The sequence below is a fragment of the Colobus angolensis genome, unplaced genomic scaffold (assembly GCF_000951035.1).
Source record: "Colobus angolensis palliatus isolate OR3802 unplaced genomic scaffold, Cang.pa_1.0 Scaffold49, whole genome shotgun sequence".
Lineage (NCBI taxonomy): Eukaryota > Metazoa > Chordata > Mammalia > Primates > Cercopithecidae > Colobus > Colobus angolensis.
Window position 1 is genome coordinate 6,050,616 of NW_012118376.1, and position 21,825 is coordinate 6,072,440.

The 21,825-nt window shown below is 38.7% G+C and overlaps 1 protein-coding gene across 3 annotated transcripts in view; it reads right to left on the minus strand.

Annotated features, from left to right (window-relative positions):
* ARHGEF28 (Rho guanine nucleotide exchange factor (GEF) 28) overlaps window positions 1-21,825 on the minus strand; it is a 331,462-nt gene that overhangs the window by 13,680 nt on the left and 295,957 nt on the right. For 2 of the 3 annotated variants that reach the window (XM_011959260.1, XM_011959261.1), the window contains one exon: window positions 21,174-21,474. In XM_011959260.1, the coding sequence (XP_011814650.1) occupies window positions 21,174-21,474 (301 nt within the window). Of the gene's footprint in view, window positions 1-9,767; window positions 9,846-21,173; window positions 21,475-21,825 lie in introns of all 3 variants that reach the window. The other variant, XM_011959259.1, reaches the window with a different exon arrangement.

Consider the following 21,825-nt stretch of genomic DNA (forward strand, 5'->3'; position numbering starts at 1 on the left):
GGCATATATCCAGGGCAAATGTGGGCTGCCAGTGGCTCATCTCTAGGGTAATTTTATGTCTGAAAGTATGCAGTTGGGTCAGAGCATGACCTTTAAGATAGCCTCTCTCAGCTAACATATTTCTGAAGATGAGGCCTGGTGACCCAGCAGGTCCATTGGACACACAAGAAATGAAAATTCCTGGTTCATGGGCCAACTTGGGGCTCTGGAGTGTGCAGATTTGGCCATTCGTCCATTGTGGCCTGCGGGTTGTATCCCGGGTATACTGAAAGGCCATACTCGTGGCTGGCTGCCTGCCTGTGGGCCTAAGCCTTCCCGGTATCTTCAGGGACACTTGACAGACTTGCGTTTTCTCAAGTCTGAGCTGCCTCCACAGGTCCCTCTAGCAAGCCTCACTGCCCCTCTCCCCCTGCTGTTTGTGTTTGGAATTTTGTCATCTTTAGCTGAGACCAAATTAAACAGTGCATAAAGTGAGCTTAAAACTTGCCACTGTTTAATAAGTTAGCTCTCATAGAATGTGACCCTGTCTGCAGGGTCTCATTCACCCTTCTTTTTCTCATTGTTATTTGTTGGCGTTAATAGGGCTGTCTTACAGGATCATGTTGGCATTTACTATCATGTCTTTCATAAACCATGTTTGTTTGGGGTAGAAGAATCACCATATAATTTGTTGTCCAAACTGGTACTATTGAGAGAGAAAGGTGATGCTATTAATTACACCAGATCAATAGGTATAAAAACCAGACCTGTCCCAGGCCAATGGGGATATATGGTCTTTCTAGTTGTGGGTAACCTGATCTAGGTGGTTTGTAATTGTGCATACTGACTGCATATATGTTCGTGTATGTCTAAATGGGGGCTCCCTGTTAAGTGGGGCTCATGGATACAAGGCCCGAGTGTGGCTTGCTAGTCTGTTATATTAACATGCTTTTCTAAAATTGCTTCACGTGTTAATTCATTTACTCCTGCATTGACTGTTTTTGTTCTTTTCCATTCACTTTGTACTCATTTTTTTCCATTAAATTTTGCATTTATTTTGAAAAAAAAAAAAAAGAAAAAACTGAAGAGAAGCAAGTATTTATTTTTTAAATACAATATCTCCCAGAACTGAGGGAAATACATCTCTAAAGTGAAAGAGCCTAATAAATAACCAGTAAAAATGACTTTAACAAAAGACCTCACTGAAGCATGTGATAAAATTCAGATGAGGGGACAAAAAAGACAATTCTAAAATGATGCAGAAAGTAAGAACAGGTTACAAAAAAAAGAACCCGGAAGCGGAAAGGTATCAGACTTCTCAACAGCAACCCTGGAAAGTGGAATCAAACCCTTCAACAGGCTGGAGGAAAAGTTTTGTATTCTAGAATTCTAAGCCCAGACAAATTATTTAAAAAATAAGTGTCAGAGTCACAAAAATAAAATGAGAAGGACACTTCAGCTAATCTGGAAGAAATTTCCTTTTATCAGACTTTTTCTTAGGGAGGTCCTGAGGATATGTCCAACCAAATAAAGGAAAATACTATAAAGGGGAAGCATGAGACTGAGGGCACAGAGGTTTCAACACAGGGGAGAGAAGGAATGGCCCTGGGTGAGCATGCAGAGCAGGCCTGGAGAGCAACAAGTCCATATTGGAACAGAAGTACAGAGGACCCTAAAGGCAAAATTTCCAGGAAAGAAAATGAAGCAGATAGATGTTGACTATATTGAGTGTGTGTAAAATAATATTGATAAGCTATTGAGAGAGGCACAGGAACTTTGGAGGAAAACATAGCAAGGAGTAAGGAAAAAGGTATGCAAAGAAAACACAAGGCAGATGGTTAGTCTCAGCAGGATGGAACAGCACAGCCAACAACATTTTGCATAGTTTCTGCACTTGCAGTTCAGTCTTCTCCACCTAGAAAAAGCTTAGTTCTCACGAATGTCCTTTCCAATTTTAAAGTGTTCACGTGTCATTGTAAACATGATTTCTCTGAAAACTACTCAAAGTACAAAATATATTAAAGGTATTCCAAAAGAGTTGTCTATATAATTAAGAGTGAACACATTTGAAATTCCAAACTCTGCTGTGAGTCAGAAAATACTTTTATGAACAGGAAACTCACAGAAGGAGGCATCTAAACAGCCAAAAAAATGAAATGATACTAAATCTCATTGGTAATCAGAGAAGTATGAAAGAATGAGTTACCATTTCATGCCCAGCATGTGGGCAAATTTTAGAAGCCTAACAATGCTACAAGCTGGGTAAGGTCTGGAGTTCTCATATCTTGCTGATGATAGTTATATTGTACAACAACTTTGGAGAAAAATCAATCATCCCTGGCAATAGTGAAGACACCCTTCCCACTTCTAGGTGTTATACTTGAAATAAACTCTCATTCATGTGACTAAGGAGATGGGCATAAAAAGGTGTTTACTGATCTTCACTTTTAATAGGAAAAAATTGGTAAGATCCCCTAAATGCTCCTTAGTAACATACTAAAATTTTTTCATTAAAGTGAAATACTATATAGCAGTTTAAAATGAGCAATTTGTGTCACATGTAGGAATATGCATTTTGAGTGAAAAAACCAAGTTACAGAAAGTACATATATATTTAAATGGCTATATGTGTTAAAAACAAAATTATGATATTTTGTTTTTAGATATAAATATGTAGCATTATAAAAATGTATCAATAACATAAAAGCATACTGTGGAAATCATATGCACCAATTTTAAGATATTTGCTGAGTAGGAAAAACAAGGGAAAAGATATGGGTAAGGGCCTTTAGCAATATCTGTAACATTTTATTTCTTTAAAAAAGCAAAAAGGCGGCCGGGCGCGGTGGCTCAAGCCTGTAATCCCAGCACTTTGGGAGGCCGAGACGGACGGATCACTAGGTCAGGAGATCGAGACCATCCTGGTTAACACGGTGAAACCCCGTCTCTACTAAAAAAAACAAAAAACTAGCCGGGCAAGGTGGCGAGCACCTGTAGTCCTAGCTACTCCAGAGGCTGAGGCAGGAGAATGGCGTAAACCCGGGAGGCGGAGCTTGCAGTGAGCGGAGATCACGCCACTGCACTCCAGCCTGGGCGACACAGCGAGACTCCGTCTCAAAAAAACAAAAAACAAAAACAAACAAAAAAAAGCAAAAAGGCAAAGATCTGAAATAAATATGGCAAAATGGAAACATTTGTTAATTGCCTAATACATATTTTCTATACTTTAAAAATTTTCACAATTAAAACTTTCATATTAAAAATTTTATTAAACTACAACACACAATGTGTGATCTTTATTTGAATCCTGAGTCAAAAATAAACTGGAAAAAGCACACACACACATGACATTATGAAATAACTGGCAATCTAAACATATGTTGATATTATGGAAATATTTTTTTCCTAGGTGTGATAACGATTTTTAAAAGAGAACCTTATCTTTTAGAGACAAATACTGAAATGCTTATGGATGAATAAATGCTTATAGATGCTGTTTAAGATCCGCTTCAAAATAATACAGTGTGTACTGCGCGTAGGAGTCTAGAAGAAACACAATGAGGCATAAGTTCCTGAATTTTTGAAGTTGAGTGATCAGAACATGAGTAGTTGTTATATTCTAATTTTGTATATGTTTAAAATTGTCCATAATACAATCAGGTAGACAAGAAATACGTCAAATTCAATTTGTAAATAATCAAAACAAATTCAGATATTCAATCTTGGAGTCCCTGTTAAGAAGTAGGAACTTTTCTCAGGAGGCTGAGGCAGGAGAATGGCATGAACCCGAAAGGCGGAGCTAGCAGGGAGCCCAGATTGCACCGCTGCGCTCCAGCATGGGCGACAGAGCAAGACTCCGTCTCTAAATAAACAAACAAACAAATAAATAAATAAATAGCAGTCAGAACTTTTTCTGAGTGCACTGAATTAAATGATGTACAGGTCATCGGCCTCAAGAATAGGGTAGTATTTTCATGACACTGAATTCCTCTTAAGGCTCTAGAGACCAGCGACTTCTAAGTACTTTGGCAAAAAAGCCAACTTTCTGGGGAACTGTCTGCCTCACAATCCTACCCACACTAAAAGAGTTATGCCTCTCATTTTGCTGAGAGAAGAAAAATCAAATTCATTTCTCTGCCAGATGAGTAAGGCAGGAAATCAACCTAGGAATTTTAATGCTGCAGTTACTTCTTACTGGTTCAGTAGAGGGAAAAACAGCTGTTAAAATTCTTAAGCATACAAGATGCAATGTTTTTCTTTGAGCCAGAGAAGGCAAGCAATTAAACCTAACACACCCAAGCTAATTAGTTCTACCTGCTTCTTAATAATTATGTTATTACCAGACGTCTTAAAAACTGGCAACCCATTCTTTTTAATTTTTTTTTTTTTTTTTTCTTGAGAAAGAGTACAACTTTGTCACCCAGGCTGGAGTACAGTGGCGCGATCTCAGCTCACTGCAACCTCCACCTCCCAGGTTCAAGCCATTCTCCTGCCTCAGCCTCCCAAGTAGCTGGGATTAAAGGCACCTGCCACCATGCCTGGCTAATTTTTGTACTTTTAGTAGAGACGGGGTTTCACCATGTTGGTCAGGCTCTCGAACTCCTGACCTCAAATGATCTGCTGGCCTCAGCCTCCCAAAGTGCTGAGGGTACTTCTAAGGTCTACAAATGATTGTTTCTTCCTCTTTGTCAACTACAAAATTGAGATGTCAAAGAACTTACAGACCTATTCTGGTTTCAGAAATTGATACTCACAGTATTCAAGACAACATAAAACTTTTTCCTTTTAAAAATGAGAAACATTATTTTTTAAATTCTTATTTGTTTGAAATGACATTTGCTAAGAAACCAAGCCCTGAAACATCTTTCCCAAGCACAGCCACAGCCTTGCATTTGCGTCACTCATAAATGATTATAATCTTAAAAGTACAATATAACATATAGACAGTGTTTTGTTTAGTGTAGATATTAATACCCTCAGGTGTTCTTTACACATTTAAGTTTGCTATAAGAATAAAGGTCCCTCTTCCATATTTCTAGAAATTAAATATTTTTAGGAATTATACAATTATAAAATTAGGCAGTTTATAAAACAGAAGCAAAATTAGGATCCTAAGTACCAAAACAGCAATCAAAAAAGAACATAAAGCCATGTGTGCTGGCTCGTGCCTGTAGTCCCAGCTACTGAGGAGGCTGAGGCAGGAGGATCACTTGAACCCAGGAGTCTCAGGCCAGCCTGGGTAACCTACTAAGACCCAGTCTCACGATAAACTGCTCTATTCCGTTACTCCTTGGAGCCATCTTTCCCTATGGGAGATGACTTTAAATTGTTTTGTGCATGCAAATGATATATAGCAATAATCTAGCTTTTGATATCTGTGCTTCCTGACAACATCTGACCTGTGATTAACACTGGATCCTAAAGCATTTTTTTAAAGGCAGTTTTGTTTTGTCACACAAACTGGAGTGCAGTGGTGCAAACACAGCTTACTTCAGCCTCCCAGGTTCATGTGATCCTCCTGCCTCAGCCCCCAAGTAGCTAGGACTACAGGTGCACTCCGCCATGCCTGGCTAATTTTTCGATTTATTTTTTTATTTTTTTATTTTTTGCGATGGGGGGGTGGGTCTCACTATGTTGCCTAGGCTGGTCTTGAACTCCTGGGCTCAAGCAATCCTTCCACCTCAGCCTCCCAAAGTGTTGAGGTTATAGGCATAAGCCACTGCACCTGGCCAAGAAAGCGGCTTCCTTTCAATTGTCCACCAGGTGACATGAATTCCCAAGTTTGTACTAAATCCTCCTCTTAAGAAGGAGCTATGGCATTACCATGTAATTAACTCCTCTTTAGTGGAATCAGCCATCAAGAGCAAGGATCGTGAAGAGTAGCATCAGCTACTTAGTGGCCAGCAGACTCAGCTCCTACTAGACTTCTGAGGGCCACTACATACATGTCCCTGAAGAAGCCTATTACCTCACAGAGCAGAAAGATACAGACAAGTAGAATAAAAGCAGAATATCCTGCTAAGTGGCTAATGAACATTGTCCACAGGTGGACACCATCTCAGAGACTCTCCAAAGAGAGCAATCTTCCAGACGTGGTGGCCAAGGCAGGCTTCAGAGAGGAGAAAGCGTATGAACTGAGCCTTGAAAGCTGCCCAGGGTGTCAACAGGAAGAGATGGTTTGGCCGCATGTGGGAGGCCTTCCGGGTGGAGTCTGCAGCCATTGCAAAGGGGAGAAAATGCAAGATGTCACAAAGAAGGGAGAGTTGTCAAGTTTGGCTGGAACATGGATTTGTGCAGGTGAGCCAAAGGGTAGGGGGGATGAAAAGGGAGGTTTGGGAAGGTCTTGAATGGGAGTGTTGGGAGATTTAACTGCAGGAGATGAGCTCAGCTACTATTGGTGATCAGGACCCTTCTATGGCCTGGGTCAACTTGCACACCTGATTATACCTGTACACGCTGCCACCCTGAAATGAGAGAGGCAAGTCCAAGAGCAGAGTAAGAAGGAAGCTGTGTCTTTCTTGTTTTTTCCTGCCTATAATCAACCCACATTTAGCCAATAACATTTCCATCTACTTGATGGACAAAGCATACATTTTTTGTCAGTTAGTGGGGATGTCAGAATGAAAACTGATTTGAATTTCTTATCCATTCATTCTTCAATAAACACTGAGTGTCTAGCATGTGCCCTGCCCTCGACTGGACACCAGGAAAGTCAGGTTGAACAAAACCTGGTCTCAGCACTGTGGAGGTTTGTAGTCAGGACAATCACTATTTCACAGTGTAAAGCTGTTGCACAGCTTCTTGGAAGTTAAACAGACACCTACTCTAGTAGCAATTCTCCTAAGTATTAATTCAAGAGAAATATAAACATAATTCACAAAAGCCTGTACAAGAATGTGTATAGCAGCTTTATTCAGACTGGCCAAAAATTAGAAATAAGCCAGATGTCCATCAACAAGGAAGGGATAAGTAAACTTTGGGATATTCATCAATGAAATGTAATACAAGGGAACCAATTATGGGCTCATGCAACAACATGGTTGCCTCTCAAAAATAATATGCTGAGTGAAAAAAGCAGACACCAAAATGTAGAGTGTTCCATTCCATTCCATTCTAGAATCAGCGAAATTCACCCATGGTGATGGATTGCAGAGGAGTCGCAGCTTTGAAGCGGAGGGGTTGACTGAAAAGGGGCATATGGGAACTTTCTAGGGTGACAGAGTGCTCTGTCCCTTGATATTCTTCCCACAAAACTGACTGGACAGTAAACAGTATCTGAGCATTTCCCTCTCTGTAAATTATGTCTCAATAAATAAACTGCATAAAGCAAACAACTGAGAAAATACTGTGGAAGCACGTGGCCCCGGAGCCAAGTCCTGAAAGATGAGTACGGGGTCATCAGGTTGAGAATAAAAGGTGGAGGAGAGAATATTCTCGACAGAGGAAACACACGTACAAAAGGTTGGGGATGTGGGGGGCGTAGCCTTCCAAACAATGGATGGAACTTCCTATGGCTAGAACGCAGGATGAGAAAGAGAACAGCATGAGCTGAGGCTGAGAAATCGAGGTGCAAGCACATTGCCTACTGTGCCTCATAAAGGGTGAGGGACTTCCAGCACATGGAGGGTTTGAATACGCCCTGGAAAGCTGACGCAGAAACGCCCTAAGAGGTCTGGATACCAACCCTTATCCACAGGACCAAATACTGGCCTGGGGGCTAAACAAAGCTCTATCTGAAATTTGTTGCGTTAGATTTGGGTTTCAAAACACAACCCATGTGGCAAATTATGCTAGGATATGTCATTTGAATTTCAACTGTTCCAAAGGGAGGAAAAATGTATTTGAAGGGTGTGCCACATGCTGTGAGTTTATTTCAATATCCCCTGACATCAGCGTTTTTTCCAAACCATGTTTCAAGGAATAAGTAGTCCTGCAAGATGCTGGTCTCCAAAGGAGGATGCTGTGGTTAAAAGGGTTTGAGTACCCGGGAGGCTGAGGCAGGAGAATGGCGTAAACCCGGGAGGCGGAGCTTGCAGTGAGCTGACATCCGGCCACTGTACTCCAGCCTGGGCGACAGAGCGAGACTCTGTCTCAAAAAAAAAAAGGGTTTGAGGAGGGCCACTTCTGCAGATTCACAGTGCACAGGAGCACAACAGAAGTTTGGAAAAAGTTGTGCAGTCCCAAAAATCAGCATTTCTCAATATTTGATTATGGGAGATTCTTGTATAATACCTAATACTAACAGCCAGTCAAATTGTGGAATAACTTTTGAGATGTGCTGATTCATGTGATACCCAAATGAGGCAACACAAGTCTCTCTGGTCACCAGAGCAACCACTTTAGAAGCAGCCCAGTGGCTCGAATGCAGCAGATGCACTTCCTAATAATGTACTCCTTTCTCACCACAAGATATAATAGTAACAGTGATAACAGTAGTGTTCATTAAGTGCTCACAAAGGTCTAAGAGTTGTACACACATTGTTTTATGTAATCATCATATCACCTCCAAAGTAGATACTATCAGAAATCCAACTGTAGAGATGAGGAAACAGACACCAAGTAAGTTAAACATCTGCTTAAAATTTCACAGATAATAAATGACTGAGTTGGAATCTGAACCCAGGCATAATTCCTAAGCCTTCCATCTTAATCACTATGCCAGCCTATCATCTCCATTTTTCAGTATAAATAAAGTGCACTTGATATATTCATCTATTCTTTTCTTCACTCAAGTCCCTCACTTAATAGTGAAGTATCAATAAATGCACATAAGGCTCACTACATTGGAAAAGTGTGTTTTTAGTCAACTTTTGCTGAAACTTGGCTGCAGGCAATGGGGGTTGGATTCATTATTTTTTCATCTTTGAATGGCAGTTCCTCACAGGAACATGTCTGGTCTGATTCAGTTCTTGGTCATTCTGGTCAAAAATGATATTGCTAAGCATTTCACTCTATGTAAATTATGTATCAATAATAATATAAATTGGATAAAGCATTTTAGAGTCTATTGCTAAACAACATCATTTTCAACCAGAAGAAACTAGGGTTTGTTTCAACCCTAGTGTTTTTTTCTGGGTTAGTGTTAACTCAGTCATTTAATTATCCCTTCATGCAACATATTTTCTGAAACTTTCCTGAACCATACATCCTCAAAGTTAGCCAATAGTCTCTCTAAAGAAACTGAGAATAGTCACCACCAGAAGTCCTGTAAGTTTGTTTGAGGAGATCAATGTTTTACCTTTAAGCCCACCTTGATTTATACAAAGAAGAATTTCATTGTGTGTCTATCCTATGGTAGAGGGGGTGAAGGGACTGGCTATCATAGTAGGCAACAGATTGAACCTGACAAATATATTCATCTTATCTAAATCTGACAAATATATTCATCTTATCTTACATCTATATCTCTTACCTGACAAATACAAAGAGAAAATATGTTAATTTATTGGTAGCAGCAGTTGAAAAAAACCTTTGTAGTCTTGCCAAGACCAATGATAACTTCTACCAGTAGCATACTTTGATGTAATTTTTCCCAGTACTTTGTTTGCTTCCAGCCGACAGAGTTCAGATTTAGGCTTTTTGCCCCATATTCATGAAGGTAATAGACTCATAGTCAGCTCATCAGAGAAAGGGAGCTCATAAAGACAAATTTAGTATTTGACTTTTTTTTTTACCATGCTTTATCTCAGACTGCTTGTTTAGCATAAACTAAAACATTTTAAAAACCAAATTATGTAGGTCAGTGGAGTACCCTAAAAGAAGGCTAAGCACCCCCCTTGCAGTATTACCTTTCAAAGTGGATGTGGTTCTAGTCCACAGTCCCAGGGGAGATGTCAATGTACAACTGCACTTTCTCATACTAGAGTCTGAATGCAAAATATGGCCTCATTACCAGATGCTGACTAACAGACCATCACATTTTGGCCAAAATATTCATTGTGTTTTTCCCTCCAATTTCCACGCCGATGAAAAGTACTTTGCATTTGCAAAACTTGGTATTTTTTTAGAGCTTATGCTGAACAGAAGCATCAAGCATCTAAAAATATAGGATGTGCTCTACTTGTGTCTAACATGCCAATCTGGATACATTAACAAGTAATCAAAAATAGTACAACTTTTTGATAGGAATAAATCCGTCATGAAAGAAGTTTAAACTACTCACTGGAAGTAAAACAGTCTTGAAAACCTTTAGTTTCTTTAAAGAGGGTTCGGTTTTAGTCAGATGGAATATATATTAAACTTCCATGTTCTTGTTATAAGAACATTCCAAAAACAAAACCATATGAAAATGAATAAAGACAACACAGTATACACACATCCAAGGGTTTAGGCTTACATAATTTTAAGAATGTTTAATAGCTCTATATTTACTATGCTAAAATTAGAAAAAAAAAATCCATCATAGTTAAACAGTTAACTGCAAGGGCACATCTGAAATGACAAGCCCACAAGCTTAAGATTCTGAACACGCAGATTCCAGAAGCTTTTGGCAAAGCCAAGTACGTGACGTCTTCTTGACTTCTGATGTCACACTATCCTATCTTCTGCCATCTGCCTCTAGCAAATGTCAGTGTATTCCCAGGATGGAAACATGCCTCGTTTCTGAATCATTTCTACAAAGACTCCCCAAACTACAGCCTCTCGTAGTTGAAAGTGACTGCCCTAAATTCAGAGGAAAACACAAAGTCCTGGGTTTCTCTTGGTAATTCAGAATCAAGAATTCCCCATCTAAATGATCAGTGACTAAACTGAATGAGGTGAAAACTTATAAACTCCTATGTTGACAGCCCAGTAAAGGGCCAAACAGTATTTGAGAAATGGGAACTTCAAAACCCAGAATCCACAAGAAAGTCTTAAGGCTTCTGAGGACACTTTAGAAAACAGAACATAAAAATCACCTTCTCATTTGGGGTTTTGCACGAAGAAGTCTTTAAGCATGCAATTCCTGTTTTTTGTTTCTGGTGGATTTATGAGACTCTTAGAGTGCAATGCCCTCATTGCAGTGTTACAACATTCTGTATGATTAATTGATTGCAAATCACCGCACAGGGTGCCAAGATCACTGGTAGGAAGCAGGTCATTAAATAAAATTAAAACTCTGCCAATGTTTTGCTTGTAAATGGTTCTTCCAAAGCCTTACAGCACCATTCCTTAAAAACAGTCTCAATTCATCAGAGAAGCAGAGTCTCCCAAATTTCTAGTGGATGATCCAAATATTCTAGATTTAATACAAGCATTCACTATGTTATGTTTTAGAAAAAGCCATAGTGTAATAAAACTTGTACAAAAAGAGCATGGAAAAGAGTCACCATGAAAAACAATTAAATTTTAAACAGCCTTACTATGAAATTGTTCAGCAAAAGGTTCAGAAACCTATCCTGCATAACTATACCCTTTGGAAGCCCACATTTTTCCTTAGGTATATCTTCAAATCAAGCATTAACATTTCAAATTAAACCGAATTAATATCTTATCCAGAAAGAGAATGGATACTGTGGCCTCTTATCCAAAGAAACTCTACAGTGACTTATTGTGGCAAATTAACATCTCCACAGATCAGAACTAAGGCCCAGGCTTATTCATCATCCGGTCCAAGGTCTGAGCAGAACAACTCTTCCCCCTTAGCTGTGTCTGAAAGTGACCCGCTAAGAATACAGTATATATGTTTCAGTCAGTCTGGGGTAAAGCAAAGGGATCTATTTCTTAAGATTCAATCACACTCTTGCTACAATAAATATATGATGTTTCAGGCAACATTTTAAGGCTGATAAGTAGAAGGCCATCCCAGGCAAATTGGTTCACATTCTAGGAGCATATTTAACTAAACAAATACTGATTGTTTTTGCCTAGGGAGATGCGCTGGACTGTTAAGTAGGATTTAGCAGAAGCAAAAAGAGTTTAAGAAAGTGTTTCATTGATGTTGAGCTGGGCACCCATGCTTGATGTCGTGGGATTCACGCTAATTTATGGTTAAAAAAGAAATACCCCAGTGAACAGATAAGCTGACTAATTGTTATTGATATAACAATTAAATGGTAAATGTGTCATCTTCCTACAATGACAGCACTGGATGCATTTCTAAAGCTCAAGGTACCATAAAGCATTTTATAGGAAGCACATTTTAACTTTTTAAGTTCTCATCTCCTATGTATGCCATATGGGGGCTATATGTACAATGTTCTAATGGAAAAATAACTCATATCAAGAGATGCTCTCCATTAGGGCAAATACCTAATGCATGTGGGGCTTAAAACCTAGATGACAGGTTGATAGGTACAGCAAATTACCATGGCACATGTATACCTATGTAAAACAAACCTGCATGTTCTGCACATGTATCCCAGAACTTAAAGTAAAATTTAAAAAGATGCTCTCTAGAACTGAACAAAAAGTACCTATGCCAAACTGATACATATAGTACTATATACATTGATAAATTTACTCTAATACTAATGAGGTGGAAAAAAAGTTTGTAATTTTTTAAGTCTACTACTAGGAATCCAGGATGATATTAAAGGCAAACAATCTTACAGTTACCCCAACATTTTAAGAATGCTATCTAACATGTACCCATATTACAAAAAGTTTAAAACAAACACTTGATCCAGTTAGCTAGCCAGAGACACTAATCTGTCCTGCCTGTGTTAACCACCATCACACACCCCATTTCTCTGATACCTCAACTTCTTTCAATGCCTTAGTAAAAGAGTCAACTGTGTGGTTTCAGCTCATGGTTGCTTTCATTTCTGCTAATGAGTGTGGACCTGGACTCCTCCATTCATTTCATAAATGTTTATCAAATCTTCATCATATATCAGACACTGCTCGGTGCTGGTGATAGAGCAATTAACAAGAAAGAAATATGCAATGCTCTACCCACATGAAGCTTCCTCTCTAGTGGGACAGATATTACATAAATTATTACACCACATAATTCAAATTATAAGTGCTAACAAGAGATGCTTTCTGGTGATTCTGAACCATGATTTTTATCAGTTTATCCAGAACTAACAAGTTCGAATTGATTCAGGATAACCAAACTCAAAAAGAGATTAAGATGATAAACTAGAACAGAATTTTTAGACTTAAAATGACAAAGAGTTTATACTAGAATATTTCTGTAGGCTGCTTTTGACATGTTCTTTCTAGTAGGAGAGCCCACTCTGGAAACCAAAGTACAATTAGAAGTCTTCCTGGGGATACATTTACATAATGTAACCAACAAGCGTTGGATGGTCTGTAGATAAGGAAGCTTTCCATCCCAAATGGAGGTGATGTTCAGTCATGTTGTCAGAGTATTTGACATTTGGGTGTTTATATCTGTTTCTAAAAATGTGGTTGACTTACATAACTTGTTCCAGTAGAGATAGGAACAAAAGGAAGAAGCAAAATGCTGTGCTATCAGAGCTTCATCCCCAAAACAATTCTGGTGATCCACTGACAAACCCCTCCTCTGAGATCGCTATGGAAAGATAGTTACCCTTTTTATTCTAATGTATTTCCAATCTGAGTAAAAACTTTCCCAATTTACAGCTAATTATTTTATATTTTAAACTATTGGCTCTCTAATAACATTTAGGAAACACTTTCATTTTGTTGGCAGGCGACCCCTGAATCACACAATCAGAATAAATTATTTCCAGAATGTAGGAAGGAAGCTGATGCTCACTGGATCCCCGGGACATGTCAGGCCTTTTTTTAAACAGTTATGTTAACACTTCCTTCCCATTTGTATAGATGGGGAAACTAAGACTTAGGGATCACAAAGCAGTAGGAGCCAGAGTCAGGGTTTGAAGCGAAGTCCTCTTACATGAAGTCCAGTATCCCAGGCCAGCAATCCGGGGAACATGCATCAGGCTGGCTGCTTCAGAATCAACTAAGAAGAATGTTAGATACACAAGTTTGCAGGCTCCAGCCAAGCCCTGATTCAAATCACAATCTCTGAACAGAGGAATCTGTATTATTTTGTTTGCCACAGTAAACTCAGATGCCTAGTCAGCTATGAGAAGCATGATTCCAGCAAAGAATTCCTATCTATGTATCTTACTTCTCATTAGCTACATAGTCAGAGGGTGGCCCTCCCCAACACCATCACAAGATTTGGGGAACTGGAGTTGGGAAGAAGGGTTTCTCCACGTTTTGAGCCTCTGGCCTTAAACTCCATCTAATATATTCAGCTATCTCTTTCTGAATTTATGTTTTCAGAGACTGAACAAAAAGTGAAAGAGAAAAGTTGTCTCTTTACAGAGACAATAACCATCATTTCACAAAATCATTATAAAGAGCAAATGAGATCATGATTTCAAATCTGCTTTTGAATGGCATGAAGTGCCATATAATATTGCACTATTAATTCACCCAAAGGTGAACATTCCAAAAAGGAGGAGTGTAATTGTCACTCTTCAACTTAAGTGGAGGCAAAGAAAGTTTGGAAACCAGCCTCTGGGGTAGGCAAACTACAGTCACCTGTTTTTATAAAGTTCACTGGAACACAGCTAAACTCATTATTTACATATTGTCTATGGCTGCTTTGCAAGCTACAATAACAGAGTTGACTAATTGTAACAAAGATCTGATGGCTTGCAAAAACTAAAATATTTACTATAGGACCCTTTAAGGAAAAGTTTGCCACCCCCTAAGATAGATGGTCATATTCTTCTTAGGCAAACATAAATCAATGGTACTCAGCTGAACATTCCACATTTTAAGCAAACCTTAAAAACAAAATCTGCATGGCTGGATGTGGAGAAGACAGTCCCCAGATTCGGATACATGGAGAGTGATGCTTCCTTTCCTTTGCTGAAGCCGGATTATTACCTCATCAGTCACTGTGACTGATGGCAGCAAGCCTCATCCTTCAGTTATGTTTGGTAGATAAATTTCCCCTCCAAACGCAAGCCTTAGTCTCTTTGAGAGTAAAGTCACATCATACTAGAGAGGTCAAACATGTAGCCGATAGATCACGTGTGTGTGTATATCCGTGCATGTATTATTTTTTCATTTTTAAAGCTAATGGATGGCCAGGGCCAGGCCTAACCTCTGAGGCTCTTTGGAGCATTCATACCATGTGGACTCCCACACTTCAGCAGCTTGTCCAAACTAAACTGGAACCCGGGGTGGAGATGAACAGGCAGCCGCATGGCTGGCTGGCTGCCTCTGAATCCACCCACCTGCTGGTTTTGCTCTCCTGCTGTGTCTTAGGCTCTGTGTGCTGAGGCGGGATGGCCCTGGCCCAGTTGGCTCACATAGCCAACCTGCCCCCAGAGAAATATGCAATCAGGAAGTTGGCAGTAAGCACTCCTGGCTCACCAGGCTCTACAAGTGAATGTCATGTTTCCTTTTCCTGGTATAAAATCTGCAAAAGGCTAAAGTCAATCATCTCCACTTGTCGACGAGAAAGATGAAAATTAAGCCCTTGAGCCCAAAACTTTATATTTTTGTCATGATATAGATTACCAAGAGCAAGCAATATTATAGTTTCCTTTAAAACATCACCTAACGTGATAATGACGATTCTAGAAGAAAGAGTTGCCAGATGATTCCCTCAGTTTGATTTCCTCAAACTCCTATATATCTCTGGATAATAATTTGATGTTGTAATTAACGTCCTCAACCCTTCAGCTTTGTTTTCATTTAAGCAATCCAAAATAAAGGCACATAATGTCCCTCCCAATCAGAGAGTACTCACAATTCCCAAAGCCCCTTAGTTAAGGCCTAGGCTTGGAAATACAACTATAAGTAGGAAATGAACCTATAGACTCAATATTTTCTGCTCTAGTTTCACTAAGTAGGAAGTGGATTCAATATTTCCTGCCTTAATTTCTATGTGTTGAACTAGGCTTGATAACACACATCAATATCTATCAATATACAGATATAAATATTCATCACAATTTTACTATTATGTAATTTTTTTTTTTTTTTACAAAGTTCAATTCACTTCCCTTACCAAGTCAAAAAACTAACAATGTTATAGTTCAACTTTGGGGTGTGTGTGTGTGTGTATATGTGTGTGTGTATATATATATATATATATTTTTTTTTAAATTAAGGCTTTCATGATACCTAAAACTATGGTAAGGAGAAAAATCATCATTTTGTCCCCTGTTAAGAACTGAACTGTGTCCCCCCAAAATTCACATGTTGAGGTCCTACCCGCCCCCCCCAGTAGCTCAGAATGTATTTGGAGATAGAGCTTTAAAGAATAAAGTTAACTGAGGTCATTATGGTGGGCTCTAATCCAATATCACTGATATCCTTATAAAGAGAGATTGGAGCACAGACAGGCACAGGAGGAAGACCAGGTGAAGACACAGGAAGAAGATGGCCATCCATCTGCAAGCCAAGGATGGAGACCTCAGAAGAAACCAATGTTGCCAACACCTTGATCTCTAATTCTAGCCTCCAGAAATGAAGAAATAAATTTCTGTTGTCTAAGCTCCCTAGCTTGTGGTACTTCGTTATGGCAGCCATGGTCAACAAATACATTCCCTCTCTTCAAATACACTCACAACATAGAAGTTTATGGTGTCTAATACCAGTTTCAATTTCTGGGAAAATTGCCTTAAGTTCTTTGGGCAAAGCTTCTTTCCACATAGATTACACAAGTAAGGCATCAATTTCTGAATTATGAAATATTTTAAAGCATGAGAAATTATCATCCTCTCACTTCTTAAGACTGTTATTTAAATACTAAGTATGGCATGGGTTTGCATTTGGAAATTTTCTATTTTCTTACCTTACATAAAAAACTTGTCATTGAAAGTTTAACACAGCTGTCTTTAAAAAAAATATGATCAAGATGAGGTATTCTAAATACAATGCTTTGAATTTTGAAAGTAGTTTTCTTGGCAGCAAATTCTAATATGTAGTAAAAGGAAAGAGAACTCAAACTTAATAAAGTTACTTTTTTTCCCAGTATTGATATCATTAACATAAAATTTGGCTTGACTTAAATTTTATCAAATGCATAACAAAATCATAATGATTTAACTGAATTGAAGAGAACTTCTAGGAAACCTGCAAATATTGAGGTATACAGAAAAATATAACTGAAAAGGGAGATTAAGATTTCAGATTTTTATACCATAAAATGTTGCCTCTGTTAATGAAAAAGGCAAATAACATATATATAGTTCAATATATAGTTCTAAAATGTTAAAGCTAGGGGACAAAAAGTCACAAGAATAAAATGTTGGGCTTTTTTGTTTTTTGCCTTTCAGAGTAATGCTGTTGAGCATCTCATAGGGCCGATTACATAGCAATTGTCCCACAGAGACTATTGTTTAAGGAAATTCAAATATTCTGTAGTCTTGGCTGGTGTCCCACAGAGGAGTACAGAAAAAGTTCTTAAACCAACCGTCTCTTCCACTACAAATAAAGTATCAATTTGGATTTAATGTTTGAACATCCAAGAATTTTGTTCATGAAATAACTTCCAAAACTGGAAAGTAAAGTTCTTTAAAGTGCCATCTTAAAAAATATTTACAGATAACATGGGGTATTAGGCAACATTAGAGAAACAAAATATTTTTAAGAAAATGTCCCGTATGGGAAAAAAGTAAAGCTAAAGAGTATTTATGATACTGAAGATGTTCAGGCCCCATGCAAGAGTTGGCCACAGCAATCCAAAACATTTAGAAATATTTTCCAAATGTTGCTATTAAAGAGGGAAGGAGGGGAGGGAAAAAAAAACAATAAAAACAAAAACCTGGTCCTTAATCATGAACATCCCACTAGGCATTACAAAAGGATTAGATTAGTTCTATATCTAAACCAACTTCCTTAAAAAGTACAACTCATGGCTGGGCGCGGTGGCTCATGCCTGTAATCCCAGCACTTTGGGAGGCTGAAACAGTCTGATCACTTGAGTCCTGGAGTTCAAGACCAGCCTGGGCAATATGGGGAAACCCCATCTCTATAAAAAAGCCAAAAATTAGCTGGGCATAGTGCGAGTCAGTAGTCCTAGCTACTCAGGAGGCTGAAGTGGGAGGAACCACTTGAGCCCAGGAGGTGGAAGTTGCAGTGAGCCAAAATCACGCCACTGCACTCCAACCTGGGCAACAGAGTGAGATTCTCAAGCTCAAAAAAAAAAAAGTAAAATTCGAAACAGCTTTCTAGAAATTAGTAATTTAGGCCAGGCGTGGTGGCTCAAGCCTATAATCCCAGCACTTTGGGAGGCCAAGGCAGGTGGATTGCTTGACGTCAGGAGTTCAAGACCAGCCTGGATAACCTGGCAAAACTCCATCTCTACTGAAAATACAAAAATTAGCCAGGTGTGATGGTGGGCACCTGTAATCCCAGCTACTCAGGAGGCTGAGGCAGGAGAATCACCTGAACTCGGGAGGTGGAGGTTGCAGTGAGCCAAGATGTTACCACTGCACTCCAGCCTGGGCGATAGAGAGAGAGGCTCCTTCTCAAAAAAAAAAAAAAAAAGTAATTAAGAACGTAGAGTGTAATGATTGACAGCATGGGCTGTAAAGCCAATCTTCCCAGGTTCAATTCCTGGCTCTGCCATTTACTAGGTGTGTGACCTGGACAAGTTACTTAACCTTTCTGTATCCCAGCTGCCCCTCTCAAAGGACAGAACCATCTCAGTGGGTTGTTGGGAGTATTAAATGAGTTTCTCCATGTAAAACCTTAGCACGGTGCCTGAAATTTGATGTGTCATACAAATACTCGTGGCAGGGGTGGGGGTAGAGCAATTCAGAAACCAATCACAATTAGAACACAAAAATGTCTGCTGAGGCTGTACTGAACAAACCAACAGAAATTCCTATCTAGGAGGTATCTAAACACACTGGAGAATTGTATTTACATACAATTTTCCCATCAGCTTTACTGTTGCAGAAATTCACATTTTCACTGATCTGAGCTGATCCTCTACCCACAGTACCAGACTAGGCAAAACAGCAAACCATTCTTTAAGGTGTTACCTGAAACAGCTGACCTTAAGGTCTAACAATGAAAGAGTGACTGAAGCCTGAATGAAATCATGGTTAAGTGCACATTTAGCAAAAATACCAGCCCACAACATTATAGGCAAATTATGTTAGCCAGATTGTAGTGAACTATGGAGGTCCTCAGTAGTGGTCACTCATGGCCACTCACCCAGATTCAGTAGCAAAACACGGAAGAGGGGACAACAACACTGTGTGGTCCTTGGTTCTGCCACATCAACTGTCACCAACCAGCACACCCTGGAGCCTGCTTCTTCCCGTCCAGCCCCCCGCCAGTCACTGTCTCCCAAGGTCATGTGTGGCAAGCACCCATGGAGCCCAGCTAAGGCCATCACCAGTGGCTGATGTTGTGTCACCGTCAATGATAAAAGCTGCGAAAGCTCTGCAGTGGTTTGAATAATTTTATCTAGCCTTGACCACTCTTTTAAGTATATATATCCAATTTTCATTCCACTTTATTATCACCTCCTATTCTCTGACTTTCTTTTCTCTCCTCTAGAAATTTCTTATCATGAAGTAAACAAACATAAAGAAGGTTTTTTGACTAGTTGCAAAACTCCAGTGGTGAACAGTACACACAGCATTTCTGATGTAATCCCTGCTTATATAAACCAGGATGTTCCTGAGAGATTTAAGCCAAAGTTGATTTTCCCCTCTCCTGTCAATGTCCTGAGCGTCCTTGGCCTACTCTGGACATACAATTTCTTAAGCATAAGTACATTTCTCAGCATTTCTTTTGGCTCTAATTCCTTACATGTGTATGCTGCCAAATGCTTTAAAAAGTTTTTACTTTGAAGCACAAGTCAATAGAAAAAGATGGGAGATACACAAAAAGTAAAAGAGACATGCTTCTTTTAAACAAAAGCTGAATGTGGTTTAACTCAAACTGAGTTTCGGAATTATAACAAAGCCAGTATGTAAAACCATGCTGACAAAAACACAGGAAGCACTGTAAATAGCAGGTTAATGGATCAACACAGCAAAGCAACATGTGCTTAGAAAAAGCATTCTGCAATGTGCTCTCTATTGTAGTAAAGTTGCAAGATAATATATTAAAGAAGTTACATTTTCTAAATTTTGCTTGACCTTTTATTTAGTCTGAACTATTCCATCATATTTTTTCTTTATCTAAAGAATATTTGAAACAATACTTTAAAAAACTATTTCATTCTCTCCTATATGCTGACGAGAAGTAAGAATGTTACCACAGTGACTTAAGTAATGTAAAGAATTAGCCACCATTAAGAATCAACATCTTTTGGATCAGTAATAAATCAACTTATAAGCAGTGTCAGAATTATTACTCTTGAATTGGGAGAAGCCAAATACCTTCTTTTTTGTTGCTGAAAAATTATCCTCCAACTGACAATCTAAGAATATATATTAAGTATAGAAACAAATCTGTATCCAGTTCTGAAGCCTTCTGTACTACTGCTTGTTTTATGTTTCTGAAACATTTTGCTGTGGGTGATTTATTTCACATCCATGTGGCCAGCCATTTGTTTATTCTATTGCATACCATCTGTTTTTCAGTAGAGAGGTTTCAAGTTCTTCTCATTCCCTACCTCATGTCCCACAAAAAACAATTTATAATAGACATAGATTTAAATCATTCGGATTCATGTAGAGCTGGTAACACGAGCTGCCTTTCATTTATACTTGGCAAATGCTTTAATGGGATTAGCAAATTGTGTTATTATGGGGTACTTATGGAGAGACAAACCTTTTTTTTTTTTTTTTTTTTTTTTACAATGACAAATGATGTTAACAGTTTCATTTTGGGTGTTTAATAGCAGTACAGAAGATTTCACTAATGTTACAGGAAATTGCCCTAATAAAGTCCCACTACCAACCCTGTTGCTATCTTTTATTTCTGAGTGTCAACATAGGTGTTTCAGGATGTAGTGGGATTCACAATAGTGGGGAGTAAATACCAAGTTGCTTTACTTTTAAGAGGACATTATCATTTTAACCCACATATCTAAAAATCCGGTCTGGTTCTTACATGTTGTGAGCATTCGCTAAGCCCTATGACCATAGTCTCACTTGTCTAGGTAACTTACAAGCAAAGGCCGTCCCCAGACTTCCCCAAAGAAAAGTGAATGCCGCAAACTCCAGCTCATCAGTACCAATTTATTCCCATGCTAGGGAGGACTTTGATGCACTCTACACAAGAGCCAACCGTTCAGAGGGTCTTGTTCAAACTACACAGATGACGTTTAAAGTGTTAATTACCATTTTTACAAGAATCCTTGCTGCTTTCGTGGAAAGGAATTATCTGATGGCTGGACCCAGCGGCTGTCCACAGTTCGTGACTGACATTCAAAGGCTGAGAAGGGTCCATCTTGAGGTCTACTTGATTTTCACTAGTCCTTACCAAGTCAGAAGGAGACTGAGTTGTGGGGTAAGTGGCATCCTGATATATAACTGATGGATTCGGTTTGTTGAAAGTGTTAAATGACATTTGTACTAAAGCTTCATTGATGAAGAATGAGTTTTCGTGACACAAACTCTCAGATCGATTAAGTTCCATTACCTATGTAAAGAAACAGAGGAAAAGTACAATAATTTTTCTAACTTATACAAGTTTCATAAAGTATTTATTCCTGAGAGAATCTTAGGAATCAAGATTTCAGTAAAAGTAAAGTAAAGATTATCACTTCTTTTCTCCCCCCACCCCACCCTCTTTTAATGAGCTAGTACCAAAAACTTCAATTTGCTATGCATGGCATATCTTTAACAAAAATAAATCAATAAATAAAAAAGAGTGGCATTCTATGACATTAAAGTGTTTCCACTTCATTTTAATCAGAGAAAGCAGCATTTTTTACTTTTGCTAAATAAAAAAGTTGAAAACATATCCATATATACATGAGGAGTTAGCAAT